The following is a 13,668-nucleotide window of genomic DNA, read 5'->3' on the forward strand; positions in this document are numbered from 1 at the left end:
ATGGTTGGAGGTTGCCTCTCGCCGATGGGGCACGAGTTTTCTCGAGCCTCAGAGTGAATTGGTCACCTCTCTAAAAATGCCGGTACTAAAGCCGGAGTCTTGGCAGTTGTTCACTGTCACCGCCTTAATAGCCAATCGGAGTAACTATCTTCGGCGTTGCTGCCGACCAGTGCTTTGTTTTAAATTGGCCCTGACCGCCTTCCCTATTCCCAAATAGCCGCCAGTTTCTACCGTAACATTTGCGATTCACTCGATGATACAAACGATCTCCAATGCTAGCTTACAGTCTGCTCTCCTGGCCTATTCTCCCAGGCTAGGGAACTTGTCTCTCTTCTTGTTTCCCTGCGTGAAATGATATCTTCACTACAAAATGAATTTGTCTCTCCTTGATCCCTTTGTCCTGGCTCAGGACTACCCGGACACATTGACGGAGAAGCTGAGTATGTATTTACTATGGCGGTAATTAATGATATTTACTGACCAGGTACAGGGAGCGGCCATGCGACCTGTCTACGCTTTAACCGCAAAGGCGATTATCTGGCTTCCGGACGAGTTCGTTTCCCCAGACGGCCCAATACCGAGACGCGAAATTGACCCTTCATATTAGGTGGACGGCACAGTGGTGATATTCGATGTCGAGACAAACGGAGTCGCGCGCAAACTGAGGGGACATACCAGGCAGATTCAATCGTTGAGGTTCGTGTGGCGCTGGAATATTCAGGGAACGAGATAGTTAATCTGGCGTGCAGTTGGTCCAGAAATGGTCGATACCTTCTCAGTTCGTCGCAGGACTGGAAATGTATTCTCTGGGACATGAAAGATGGTTCGCGGGTGCGAACTGTCCGGTTCGAGGCTCCTGTATATATCGCGGAGCTGCATCCTTTTAATCAGTATGGCCCTCCCTCCTCGTTGACCTGCTGGACAGTCTCATGATTGCGTGCTAACAGCTTACTTGCCTAGTCTGCTTTTCGTCGCATCCCTCTTTGAAGAACAACCTACCCTCGTCGATATATCATCACCAAAACCCGTCAAACGAGTCCTCCCTTCTGCTCCTCTTCGTGCACCGGAAGTCGATCCAGCAGTAGCCGCGAAACAAGCCGCTCAAGATGCGAAACATTCGACATGCGTTACAATCTTCACCGCGCTCGGAAACCACATCATAGCCGGCACATCAAAGGGCTGGATTAACATCATCGAAACAGAAACCTGCACAACCATCCACTCCACCCGCCTCTGCAATGGAGTAGTCATCCTCCTCCGGCTCGCAAGCAACGGACGAGACCTCCTCGTAAACAGCTCAGACCGTGTCATCCGAACAATCCTCATGCCCGACCTCTCCCAACTAGGCACGGACCTCGAAGCCGCCAACATCAAAGTCCAAGTGGAACACAAATTCCAAGACGTCGTCAACCGCCTAAGTTGGAACCACGTCGCCTTCTCCTCAACCGGCGAATTCGTCACCGCCTCCACCTTCATGAATCCGGACATCTACGTCTGGGAACGCAGCCACGGCTCCCTCGTCAAGATCCTCGAAGGCCCGCGCGAAGAACTCGGCGTGGTAGAATGGCACCCCACCCGCCCCATGGTCGTCGCCTGCGGACTCGAATCCGGCTGCATATACACCTGGTCCATCGTCTCGCCACAGAAATGGTCCGCCCTAGCCCCTGACTTCGGCGAAGTCGAAGAAAACGTTGAATACATCGAACGAGAAGACGAATTCGACGTCCACCCCGCCGAAGAAATCCACCAACGCCGCCTCGACCAAGAAGATGAAATCCCCGACGTCCTCACCATCGAAGAACCCATGGACAACGGCGCCGACGACGACGATAACAACAACAGCAGCAGCAGCAGCAGCAGCAGCAGCAACAACAACAGCAACAACAACAACGCCGTTGACGCCTTCCACATGCCCGTCCTACTAGACATCTCAGATAGCGAGAGCGGCGAGGACATCATCGCAGTGGGGCCCGGCACGATGCGCAGACGCAGTCCCGGCGCGGGCCGTGAGTGGATGGCCAATGGCGACGGGGAGACAGGGAAGAATGGCGCCGGCGCTTCACGGGGACAAAGAGGGCGACGGCGGTGAAGATTCTTTGCTCGTGAAGACGGGGGTGGGTGGGATGAGTGGCTATAATTGTATCGTTTATAGACAGGGGGGTGGACAGGGTTCCGAAAAGGCAACCCTTTTGGTATTGTGCATGTGAAAAGGCGTTTCTGGGAGGGGTTTTGTTAGCTTTTTACCTGAAGATAATATGGCTTTTTATTGTCTTTGACGCCCGTGTAATATAGAATTGATAGACTAGTTAGGAATAGATCCAAACTCACAGCTATGAAAAAAATGTACTTCATACAGGGTTACATTCGAATTGACCACGATTATTTGTCCCGATCCATGGGGCAGCAGAAGCACGAGCACCAAAAAGGAAAGCAAAGCAAAATATATATATATATATAAAATATTAAAAAATATAAAATATAAATAAAAAATAAAAAGAGGTCTGGGTATAAAGCCACGAAGACACAGAAAACCTCAGTTCAACAAAAAATAAAAACGCCAGAAATGCTAGCCGTATCGTGTATTCCCGACTCTCCTCCCCAGCCAACCACAAAAAGTAGTGTAGTGTAAACCAAAAAAAAGCAGCAAGCGAGTGACAATCATCAATTCTCCATTCTCCAACCCAAACCAATCAATCAAGAAGTGAAAAAACTCCGCATGAGACCTGACCGTCCGTGATGCACCATCCCCCCGTTTATTCCCATTTTCCCAGCCGTCATAACGATCCTTTTTTTTTTTTTTTTTTTTTTTTTTTTTTTTGCCCTGTCCGTGTCCCGGTCCCACCTTGTCCTTGTCCTGTCTCCCCGTTTCCCAGGACGTGGTTTCTTTTTCATAAAAGAACCCAATGGTCTATAGTCTTTTCAATCACAATAACGCTCTCTCCAAAACATAAAACGTCAAAAAGGAATGGCGCCCGGGATGGGGCCTGTAAAGTTTAGTAACATTAGAGGGGTTGGGCGCTTATTTAGCCTCTGGTTTGCGCGCTTGGTATATATGCAAGATGTTGTAAGAATGGATCTCCTTGTTAAACGCTTCTGATTTGACTTCCGCGGCGATTCGCTTGATGTCCTCAATGGGCCAGCCAAAGACGCGCCTGAAAGGAGCCAAACTGAGCGTCTCGATGCTCTCCGAGATGGCTAGATTGTACCACTTGGCCACTTTTCGCTCATGCTGGTCCTGATGCCAAGGGTTTAGGGGTAGACCGACCATTTGGTGATCAATGTCGGTAAACCCGGCCTCCTGTAGGTTTCGTATGGTGTCGCGCGCACTGTGCGCTATGGGTCGCGCTGACTGTTCCGTTGCCTGTTTCAAGGACTGGTACCAGCGACGCAGTGCGGAGTCGTCAAGGGAACGATCGTCGCATCGGGGCTCGAAATCGATTTCAACCTGCTCGAACCACGCACCGGGACGGAGATGGGTGTAGGTCCTCTGGTAAAGGCTGGGCCAGTGGGCGATACTGCCACAGCCCATTTGCATGTGGATGAAATCCCAATAATCCTCGCCCAAGGCCCAGGGGCCTTCAAAGTCAAACGGGGCGTAGAAATCGCAGTTCTTCCTCTCAATGTTGGGTGGCTGGATAGGAGCCAAATCCACCCCCAGGACGAAGGCCTGCGGGTACTTGTCGGCCACATCAATGGCCCAAATGCCGGTTCCGCAGCCCAAGTCGAGAAAACGACCATTTTGAGGATGGGGCGCATAGATCAATCCGTCCGACACCCTCGCAACAGTAAAGAGTTTGTGGAAGATGTCGAGTCGATCTTGTTCCTGTTCATCGCATGGGAGCATGTAGACACCTCTGCGGTATCCATGGTACGTCCGTCCATTTTCCTCGTGGAACTGGGATTTCTCGGGGCTTCTAGAGAGATGAAACGGTGAGCCAGTTAACTTTGGATGTGACGAGAAGAGCAGGAAAACAAAAGAGAGAAATACCTGTGGTTACTAGGAGAAGCCACACCAGGCGACACATTACTTCCCCAACGCCCGTTGGCATGTTCTCTTTCAGTAGGATCTCGATCGGTGATAGTATAGATGTCCATGGCATCAGAATTATGTCTGGATCTGCCCATATCACTGGAGGATTGGGAACTAGGATGATTGGGTGGGGAGGCCACAATGGGAGGACGCTGTCCCGCGGGACCGTTGGCGAACATTTGGAGGGTTAAGGGTCAGAGAGGACGAGATAAAGAGCTGTAGATCAACCGACGGATGGACGGGTATGTTGCAGAAAAATTCTCCGATGGGTGAACCGCGGGACCGAATGCAGGATTATTTTCAAGGAGAGACACCAGACTGAATCACGACAAAGCGAATTTATGACGAAGGTAATCGACGGTTATCAGTGTGTCGCGAACCCTCGCAGCATGGATGAGGCTGAAGAAAGACAAAGATCCTCGGTTGGATGGCGCTAAGGAACGGACAGTTGGCCAGCTGAAGTTGCATTAAAGAGAAAATAAAGGATAGAGTGAAGGACAGACGAATATGGTGGGATCGAAGAAGGTGAGAAGTGTTGGTGTTGGTGTCAGTGTTGGCGGTACACTTTATGTGTAGCAGGAGGGGTGGTGGTGGTGGTCGGCGACGGAGAGTATATAACGGTATGCCGGCCCGTAACCGTTGATCGAAGATGAACAGAGTATATAAGACGGAGACGCTTCAAAAAACGAGAAATAACAAGTGTCACAATAGAAATAGAAAAGTAACGGCGCTAAAAAGAGGCGGGCAATAATTATATTTCACTGTGAAAAAAAAAAAAAAAAAAAAAAAAAAAAAGAACAACAACAAAAAAAAATCTACACCGCTCGAAATTATACTGGTTATAAAATTTGGGCACCTTTGTTGTGCACTCAAAGATGCACCTGCTCAGAAGCAAATAAAGGGTGGGGTCTGAGAGGGTAGGTCTCGAAAAAATCGAAGGGCTAAAGAAGCAGAAAAAAAAAAATATAAAATAAAAAAAAAAAAAAAAAAAAAAAAAAAAAACACGAGAGCGCACCGTCGATCAACAGGAGAGGAAATTTAAGAGGGCAATTGACGGCGGAGAAGCATCGAAGGAGAGAAGAAGAGACAAGCAACACAGCCAAGGAACGTAACTGGAGAATTAGAGAGAAGAAGGAAAGAAGAAAGAGAAGAGAAAAAGAAAAGGAAAGGAGGGGAAGAGAAAGGTTTAAGGTTGTTTCCATCAGCTTGTTCCTTCGGGGTTAACTGACACTGCTGTCTTCTGGCTGTCTTCTTGTCGCTCCTGGGGCCCACGGGGCGGGGCAGATCGAATACTATGAAAGAAAAGAAAAGAAAAAAGAATTCAAAAAAGAGGAATTGGTGGGACGAAACGAGAGATTGTCTGTATGGCTACTACTACTACTACTACTACTACTACTACTACTACTACTACTACTCCTACCTGTCTATATGGTGATAGTTTCGGGGAAGTGTCTGGGTCGCTAGAATGATTGGATATGCTGCCATCTTGTTGAATCCTATTCCTGTCTCTACCCGAGTCTTTGGGCCTGACTGACTCAAGCCGCTAATGTGCGGTAGAGAAAGTACGAAGCATTGTGTAAGAGTCTTGTGACAGATGTACTCGGTAATACTTGAATTGTATTCTGCTACAGAGTAGAGAGTACACTGCATGCTGCTATATCAAAACTCTGCTATGGCAGGCTGAATATCTGCAGTCAGGAGTTCCAGCCACCCGGGCAAAGGCGGCGGTTAGTGCCCGAAAGTAACCAGAAAAATCAAAATTAAAAAAATTAAAAATCATAATTTAACAAAGGGATGGCCCGCATGATGGGGCTCTCGTGGTTACGTCGGTTCATCAGGGGTATCAGCATTTATTCTGCCGGTACATGCTACATATCATGGGACATACAGAGTACAACTACAGAGTACTCCGTACTTTCCATACCTGCCGTATTTCTTCAAACAATCAACTGCATAATAACACCTCATAATAACACTTACGTACTAGTTCAAGTACCGCCAAGTACTTCACTGACTGATCACAGTTCACCGCTTCCCGACTCTCTGGGTCGCTGTAAGTAATGCCGTTACCGAGTTACCACTAGTCCTTTTCAGGTCGGTATCGGGGTTACCGCCCACTGTCACGACCCACTGCCGAAAATGGAACTATTATCGGTCTTTGTTTGTGCATTAACTGCAGCATTTCGCAATCCATCGACATCAGCTCTACTTCTCATGCCATCTCGGGCATACAAAGAATATTCAACAGTGCTCTGGAGTATTCTGGCAGACAATCCTGCATCAAGAATGCCCAACTAAGCTGTCCGATGATCAGGGTTCATGCTGGTACTGTTTCTCTGAACTGTCCCCCTCTCGTTCTTTCTTTCTTTCTTCCCTCCCACTCCCCCATTCTCCCGCAGCCCCGTTGAGAAGCACGGTCATGGATACTGCTTTTGAGAATGATTGGAGGGGACATGACACGAGAAACATAACCTAGCCACGTGTCTCCTTACTGGTATGTATTCCTTTGGACTCATTCCCAGTAGTGCATCAGTGCTTCGGTCCAACACTACTACTATTGACTTTTTCGTCGTATTCCAGGAATGCCTCGAATACATCATACACCCACAGCTGTTATGCGAATGGCCAACTTTCTTTTTTCCCTTCGCCGTCATTGCATGTACGATGACGATCCCCATGGGCTTTCTCCGGCACTCGGGGCCCGAACATTCTCTCGCTAAGTCTGTGGCATCCAGCTGCGCCGCCCTTTCACGAAAGCAGACGTGTTTCATGGCCTAATCGCACTCCACTTCTCCGAGTCACGATGTACTCCGTACTGTGGACTCTATGCGAGTTCTGGCGGTAAATGCAGTTGGGGACACAAGCTCAACAGAAAACAACAACAAAAAAACTATACCAAGACGAACACCCAACAATCGCCTGCAGGTTGCCACCATCGTCATCAGCAAAAAGTGCAAACCCGCAGGATTCAGGAGCAGGTACGGAGTACGACGGGTCTATCCCTCGAGATGCAGAATCAAGAGATTAGAGACCGTCTGATTCGTCTGGATGACGCCGCTTCCCAAAGTATCGTTTGCGAAAGCAATGTCACCGCTCTAAGGGGCTGATGTCTTTATATTCTCGATCATGACTGGCCATGCGCTGTGTGCTTACTCACGTTAGAGGGCGGACCGGTGCGTGTCAGATTGACTTCTTAGGGGTCAATCCGAGGTCAATCCGAAATACCCCTTTGGCAGTTGTGCATATGCAAGTCTGGGTGGAATCGTATCAGATTGCAGTTTGATTTCGCTAGTGCTCCACACACCGTCTGTCGTCCTTGGCTGAAATTTGATCAGGGCCAGTGATTATCCTTTCTTGTCGGAAGTCTTTCCCATTCGCTACGCTCCACTATCCGGCGCTACCCTTGCGATCAGTCAATTGACCTAACTCTGGTTGAAGATTAATCACCTTCCTCTTTGATATGATGGCGGTAACTATAATAGATGAAGACGATGGTAGGCAAAGCTAATTATTGGGAGAAGGAAGAAGAGAAAAAGGATTTAGAAAAAAGTGAAAAGAAAAGAAAAAAAGGAGCGACAGGCGGAGCATCCGTGTACTTCGCATTAAGCACTCCTTCTCTCTGTTGTCTTTCTCGATTGCCATAGGATAATCACTTGACCATCGAAATTTGCACAATTATCACAGGTGTGGATATTGCTTTTTTTTTCATTTGCCAAACCGGGTTGAGTATTCACGACGCTAGGGCACTGGGCACAACCCCAATGCACAGTGACCCATTTAACGGTGACGCCGGTCCTCCTCTCACAGCCTCGTGGATTACTGACGTGCAGTCGACGGTTATTGGATACATCATTCGAATCCCAACAGCTTGGGCCACTTCAACTTCAGGTCAAGGCCCGTGGAGGAATGGCCATCTGGACAAAAAAGAAAAAACCCACGCGCATAGGCCCGAGCCGGACGGAGCGGGAGAATCAATTAAATGCCCAACACAGGTCCCAAGCCGAGTGTACTTGTGGTCTGTACGTACGTAGTAGGCACTTCGTACTGTTTCGAGTCAGTCTGTTTTTGACCGCTTTTCGATTTCAGCGCATCCCGCGGCCATCGGACAGCGATCAGGCAATAGACATCTGTACCAGCAGAGAGGATCAGAGCCAACAAACTAAAATGAACAAGCACAAAGAAATAAAATTGCCAGAATACTTGTACATATAGAGTAGTAGTACTCTCTGAGAAGTTTATACAGAGTACTTGTGCAGATATACATTCCTTATGCACCTATGCGGTCTTCGGGCGTCTCCGTTCAGCCACACAGCAAGAGATTTCTTGGCATTCCATTTTCAGAAGGTCAGTCAAGACTTTGCGGTTGTCTACTATCGAGCTTTTCCATCACCAAACATCGACAATCTTCTCCAGGGATACCAGGTTGGGCGTTGGACAGCCATACAGAATCGGGTCCAACCCTTCGTCTAGCCTAGCTGAAGGATTCTATACGAATCAGCCACACAGGTACATACATCATTCTCTGTACAGAGTACAGACTACCCAAAAAAAAAGTACTCTGTACGAAATACTCGTAATATAAACCAATCAATCAATCAATCAATCAACGACCCAATATGCACACTCTCAACGCCACCGCCTCGTCCTCCCTGTTCCTCCCCGCGGAGAATTACATCTACACCATCACCGCCGCATCGCCAGGATCATCCTTCGCGGCCATTTCCTCCGATGACTCGCTGCGCGTGTTCGATGCAGCAAACATCCAGCGTGTCTCTGTTGTTGCGCCAACAACTCATGCTGATGGGGTGACCGCGTTGGAGCCGTATGACCAGAGGCAGGGTCAGCAGTTGTTGGTTACGGGTGGGAGAGATGGGAAGGTGAAGGTGTGGGATTTGAGGAGTGGGAAGGGGAGTGCGGTTGTTGAGATGGAGACTGGTTAGTCTTACTTCCTTTGTTTTTATGGTGTATATGGATGCTGACTCTGTAGACAAACCTGTGTTGTCGGTGGCTTGCAACGCTGACATTAACACCGTCGTTGCTGGGACGGAATTGGCTTCTCACCAGGCGGTTGTTGCGTTCTGGTAGGTCTCCGGATAATGCCTGTCAGGACTATGAGCTGCTAACTGACGCAACAGGGATATCAGATCACCGGATGTGCCTCGACTTCAATATGTCGAAAGCCACAATGACGATGTCACTGAGGTATTCATCTATCCTATCCTATTGAATCTATAGAGGCTAATGATGTAGCTCCAATTCCACCCAACCCGCAACAACCTCTTCCTCTCTGGAGGCACGGACGGGCTCGTCAACGTCTACGACACAACCATCGCAGACGAAGACGACGCTCTCGTCCAAGTGATCAACCACGGCTCCGTCCACCATGCCGGATTCCTCAACGAAAGAGCCATCTATGCTCTGAGCCACGACGAGGTCTTCTCCGTCCATCCCGCTACGAATCCGGACGAGCAGGCCCAGGATCCTGAGCCGGTGCAGTTCGGGGATGTCAGAGAGCCTTTGGGTTGCGAGTATGTTGCTCAGCTGTGTATGGGTAGTCAGGGGCAGCCGCATCTTGCAGTTGGGAATAAGGCGTATGTCATTTTGATCTTCACCTTGGTTTATTAGTGCTAACTTCATCTAGCGAAAGCCGACTCGACCTAGTTCCCCTCACCTCCGACCCATGGCATTTCGACCAGAACAACCTCTGGCGTCTCCCAGGCGCACATGGCGAGGAGATCGTCCGTTCTGTGTATCTGGATGAACAGGTACGTACCATCCAATAGCTAGATTCTCTGTCCTACTCACTAACAATTCTACAGACGCAAACCGTCTTCACAGGCGGCGAAGACGGCCTGGTGCGCGCTTGGAAGCCCACTGATGGCCAGGAAGCGCAGGGTTCTGGTTCCTCGGTCAAGTCGTCGCGACCTAAGGAGAAGGTTAAGACGAAGGATAGGTTTAAGCCGTATTAGAGTGAAATTTTATGGTGTGGTTTACTTGTGTATAGACTATAGAGTAGTTGGTGCTGGGTGTATATGACTTTCGTTCACCCCAACAAAAACAAATCGTACATATTTCTCTTTATACAGAAATAAATAATTGAGATAACGTACTATCAAAATAAAACAATGAAACAAATAAAAAAGAAATACCAATGTCCTCCAATGTTAACTAAAACCACTAAACCAAGCACCGCCGGAAGAAAAGAAAAAAAAAGAAAAAGAAAAAAGACAAAAAAAATAGTCGCGCCCGGGATCGAACCGGGAACCATCTCGGATCAAAGTTCAAGTTGTGAACGAGATATCATAACCATTAGACCACGCGACTGCTTGTTATAGTTCACTGCTCACCAATGACTTATAACGGCTGTCTGTATAAGATAAGAGAACCAAATTTTTTTCTGAACTCTGATTTCGGTCTCCGATAACCAGGAACGGATTTTTCAACCTCCAACTTTTTCACTGTTGGTGTTGGAGTTGGTGTTGCTGTGGGTATAATATTTTTTGCAATTCCTATTTCACAGTTATTCTTTCTTTCGCGCATTCTTAGCTTTTCTTATATTGAACTGCAATGATCGACTCGATATCCTAATCAATTCTCACTCTTCAATCCAACTCGCGACCACAACCACCCACCCAACCTACACACACCAAACAACACAAATGGACGCCCAAGCCTACCTCCTCCGCCACGGCTGGGAGGGCCCCGGCAACCCCCTAAACCCCTCCCGCCGCCTAGGCCCCCACGCCGGCCTCGGCCTCAGCAAACCGATCCTCGTCGCGCGCCGCTCAGGCAACGAAGGCGTGGGCAAGAAGACAACCAAAGACCCGACGAATCAGTGGTGGTTGCGCGGGTTCGAGGATGCACTCAAGGGCGTGGGACAGGAGAATGGGGGTGGAGATGGGGGGAGGAAGCCGAATGCGTTGACGAGTGAGTTGTATCGGTTTTTTGTGAGGGGGGAGGGGATGGCGGGGACTATTGGGGGGAGGAAGGAGGTGGTGAATGGGAAGGGGGAGAAGAAGGAGAAGAGGAAGAGGGGGGATGATGATGACAATGAGAAGGAGAAGGCATCGCGGAGGGAAGAGAAGAGCAAGAAGCGAAAGACGGACGAGGTCAAGTCTTCGGATCGCAAAGAGAACAAGGAAGAGAGACGACGGAGGAAGGAAGAAAAGAAGTTGAAGAAGGAAGCGAAGGAGAAGAAGAAGGCTGAGAAAGCGGCCCACAAGGAAGAGAAGAAGGCGAAGAAAGCGAAGAAACAATCGAAACCCGAAGACGACTATCCCACACCCACATCAACCGAAGAGTCCAGCGGCCAGGACGAGTCAGTCGAACTGAAAGAACCCTCCAAGGAGAAGAAAAAGGAGAAGAAGGATAAAAAGGAAACGAAGGACAAGAGCAAGAAATCGAAATCCGAGTCGACGACATCCGACGAAAATGCAACACACAAGTCGAAAAAGGAGAAAAAGGAAAAGAAGGAGAAGAAAAAGTCCGCCAAAGAATGAATTGCTTGCCATCATAGATAGACCTTCATAGATACCCATTCGGCGCTGTATAGAAGTTTCCAGCCGGTCATTGTATCCTCATTGCATTTCAATATCAAAGCATGCATTAATCATGACACATCAAACATCAGCCTCTTCCAGCAGTTTACCTGGTTTATTCGAAAGAATCCAGGGCCTCCTCTCCCAGAAGTCGTCCTTGATGATATCGACATGTTCAACCACCACCTGCGCCTTTCGACGTAGCTTGCGCAGTTTGTCTTGTTGAGACTTGGATGGCTGTTTCTCTGAGATGGGCGTGCTTTCGTCTTCGTAGCTCGAGGCCGGCTTTTCCCTTGGCTCTTCTAACTGGTACTGTACCGGGATCAGGAAACCAGACTGCATACAGAGACAATAGATGGCTCTTACCTGGCGATAAACCACACTCCCCTTCTTGTACATATCATCCTCATTGTTGTAATTGACCCCGTATCTCGAGAAGAGAATCTCATTCTTGTCCGCCGATACCGTCCCCTGATCCGTCAGCGGAAAAGGTATCCAAGATTCTAGAGATCACATTACTCACCTTGAGCTCCAATTCTGCATCTGTGTTGTTTATCCCGCCTTGCTGCACCATGGCCCAAAAGGTCGTGTTATAAAGATTATTAATGTGGCCTGCCACCTGCATAAGTCTCGATTCTTAGAGAAGGAGAAGATAAACTCACAATCAACCTGTCTCCAACTCATATAATCCCGCAGAATTCCCGCGGTGGGATAGATGACTGCCCGTCCGTCAAACGACGGCAGATACGGCGGCTGCAATGGCGCATCGAGAAAATATGTGCTCCATAGATAGATGTAGTGAGCTGTAAAAGTCGACACGATAGTTGTCACGAGTTTCCTATCTCGTTAGTATCTGAGTATTCATCGTTTTCTCTGAGTGACTCACCCATTCCTCCGCTCGAATAACTGACAGCTTGGGTGGAAGACAAAACTAGGTCCAATGAGTCTCAATCCTAAGTCAAGTGGAATAAAAGGAAAATACCTATATTCATCACTAACGCCGTAAGCCACACACAGATCCGGAAGTTCTTTCATGACCTCGACGGCAGCGGCGTTCATCAGATCCAGCGCACGGCGGTCATTAGGCTTCACGAAGCCATAGCGATCAGAGAGCCTAATATACTCAGTTCAGTTTGCCTCCTTTGATATCAAATGATTATATCAAATGATTATTCATTGTATATAGCAGATGGAGACTGACTTGTGAAATCCTCGGCCGTCAATGCGGACCACAATCCAGGTGTTGGGGAGCAGCACGTCGGGCTGCTCGAAGGTTTTGACATATTCAAATCTTATTACTTGTTAGCTTGTTACTTTAAATAGGTAGTAGATGAAGTTATATATGTATTTACCTTGAGTTTGCCATGTTATTTACTATGCGCCCAGCAAAGTGACGGAGGTAGAATTCAGATTCAAGTGCGCGGGAAGCGGAGATAAAAACCGAAGATGTCTAACAACTACATATTTAACATATGGAAGTATTCGCTAACTACTATCTGAATATATTTTAGGATATCTTTGTGAAGTTACGGTCAGATTCAGTTATTTATAGTAAGCTAGTTGTGCCCTATCTTCATGACAGCCCATATCCGCTTTGTCGCCTTGTGGAGGGCAAACAGATGTGACATTCCGGGGCCCACGAATAACCGGGGTGCATGCGTTCACTAATGCCTGGTTTGAGGAAATATATGGGGTCAACAACTCCCACTTTTCTTTTCTTCAAAATATATAACCCTGTACTGTGATGCCATGAAATAACTCTTACGACGAGTCCGTATGAAAGCACCCTGCCCCTCCCCCTCCACTGTCTCAATACCAAGAATACATATCAACCATATCCTCCGAACTCGAAACCGGATCATACATCATCAACCATCCGGCTTCAGGCAATCCCCTCCACAATTCAGCGATAGATGGGGATGGTCAAACCGCCATTGTCGGCGCGTGAGTTTCTTTCCTTTTCTTTCCTGTGCAAGGCTGACTTAAAAACTTATCATTCGCAGCGAACCCAGAGAAGACTCGTTCCAGACATGGAATATTTCCCATGAAATTGGTGATGTGTATTTTATCGAATGCAACCTCACGTTCGGATTTCTCTTT

The 13,668-nt window shown here is 48.2% G+C and overlaps 6 protein-coding genes and 1 non-coding gene across 7 annotated transcripts; 3 read left to right on the top strand and 4 right to left on the bottom strand.

Moving 5' to 3' along the window:
* The first annotated feature begins 262 nt into the window (after positions 1–262).
* ASPGLDRAFT_42690 (Set1-mediated histone H3-K4 methylation subunit Swd1) lies at positions 263–2,226 on the top strand. The gene is made up of 5 exons (XM_022545651.1): positions 263–440; positions 491–552; positions 608–696; positions 750–890; positions 961–2,226. Exons 1-5 carry the CDS (start codon positions 371–373, stop codon positions 2,087–2,089), a joined length of 1,491 nt encoding a protein of 496 aa, XP_022404338.1. The 5' UTR covers positions 263–370; the 3' UTR covers positions 2,090–2,226.
* A 156-nt stretch (positions 2,227–2,382) lies between these two features.
* On the bottom strand, positions 2,383–3,008 carry ASPGLDRAFT_977981 (uncharacterized protein). Its single transcript, XM_022550617.1, has 2 exons — positions 2,729–3,008; positions 2,383–2,667 (listed from the first exon to the last, which is right to left on the bottom strand). The coding sequence occupies exons 1-2, from the start codon at positions 2,890–2,892 to the stop codon at positions 2,463–2,465; spliced, it is 369 nt and encodes a 122-aa protein (XP_022404339.1). The 5' UTR covers positions 2,893–3,008; the 3' UTR covers positions 2,383–2,462.
* Positions 3,009–4,470, bottom strand: ASPGLDRAFT_977470 (class I SAM-dependent methyltransferase). The gene is made up of 2 exons (XM_022550615.1): positions 3,989–4,470; positions 3,009–3,914 (listed from the first exon to the last, which is right to left on the bottom strand). The coding sequence occupies exons 1-2, from the start codon at positions 4,207–4,209 to the stop codon at positions 3,020–3,022; spliced, it is 1,116 nt and encodes a 371-aa protein (XP_022404340.1). The 5' UTR covers positions 4,210–4,470; the 3' UTR covers positions 3,009–3,019.
* Positions 4,471–8,646: 4,176 nt separating this feature from the next.
* ASPGLDRAFT_22491 (WD repeat protein) lies at positions 8,647–9,999 on the top strand (the record flags this gene model as incomplete). Its single annotated transcript, XM_022543186.1, has 6 exons — positions 8,647–8,965; positions 9,018–9,111; positions 9,166–9,232; positions 9,281–9,621; positions 9,672–9,795; positions 9,850–9,999. 6 exons carry the CDS (start codon positions 8,647–8,649, stop codon positions 9,997–9,999), a joined length of 1,095 nt encoding a protein of 364 aa, XP_022404341.1.
* A 268-nt stretch (positions 10,000–10,267) lies between these two features.
* ASPGLDRAFT_t37 lies at positions 10,268–10,354 on the bottom strand. The gene has a single exon. It is a non-coding gene; the product is annotated as a tRNA-Val (tRNA).
* A 100-nt stretch (positions 10,355–10,454) lies between these two features.
* On the top strand, positions 10,455–11,589 carry ASPGLDRAFT_978384 (uncharacterized protein). The gene has a single exon (XM_022550618.1). It carries the CDS (start codon positions 10,690–10,692, stop codon positions 11,527–11,529), a length of 840 nt encoding a protein of 279 aa, XP_022404342.1. The 5' UTR covers positions 10,455–10,689; the 3' UTR covers positions 11,530–11,589.
* A 60-nt stretch (positions 11,590–11,649) lies between these two features.
* On the bottom strand, positions 11,650–12,934 carry ASPGLDRAFT_63797 (tRNA guanylyltransferase; the record flags this gene model as incomplete). The annotated part of the gene is made up of 8 exons (XM_022548714.1): positions 11,650–11,880; positions 11,935–12,039; positions 12,092–12,180; positions 12,231–12,406; positions 12,455–12,499; positions 12,551–12,682; positions 12,770–12,859; positions 12,921–12,934. 8 exons carry the CDS (start codon positions 12,932–12,934, stop codon positions 11,650–11,652), a joined length of 882 nt encoding a protein of 293 aa, XP_022404343.1.
* Between the last annotated feature and the right edge of the window lie 734 nt (positions 12,935–13,668).

The sequence above is a fragment of the Aspergillus glaucus genome (assembly GCF_001890805.1).
Source record: "Aspergillus glaucus CBS 516.65 unplaced genomic scaffold ASPGLscaffold_3, whole genome shotgun sequence".
Taxonomy (NCBI): Eukaryota; Fungi; Ascomycota; class Eurotiomycetes; order Eurotiales; family Aspergillaceae; genus Aspergillus; species Aspergillus glaucus.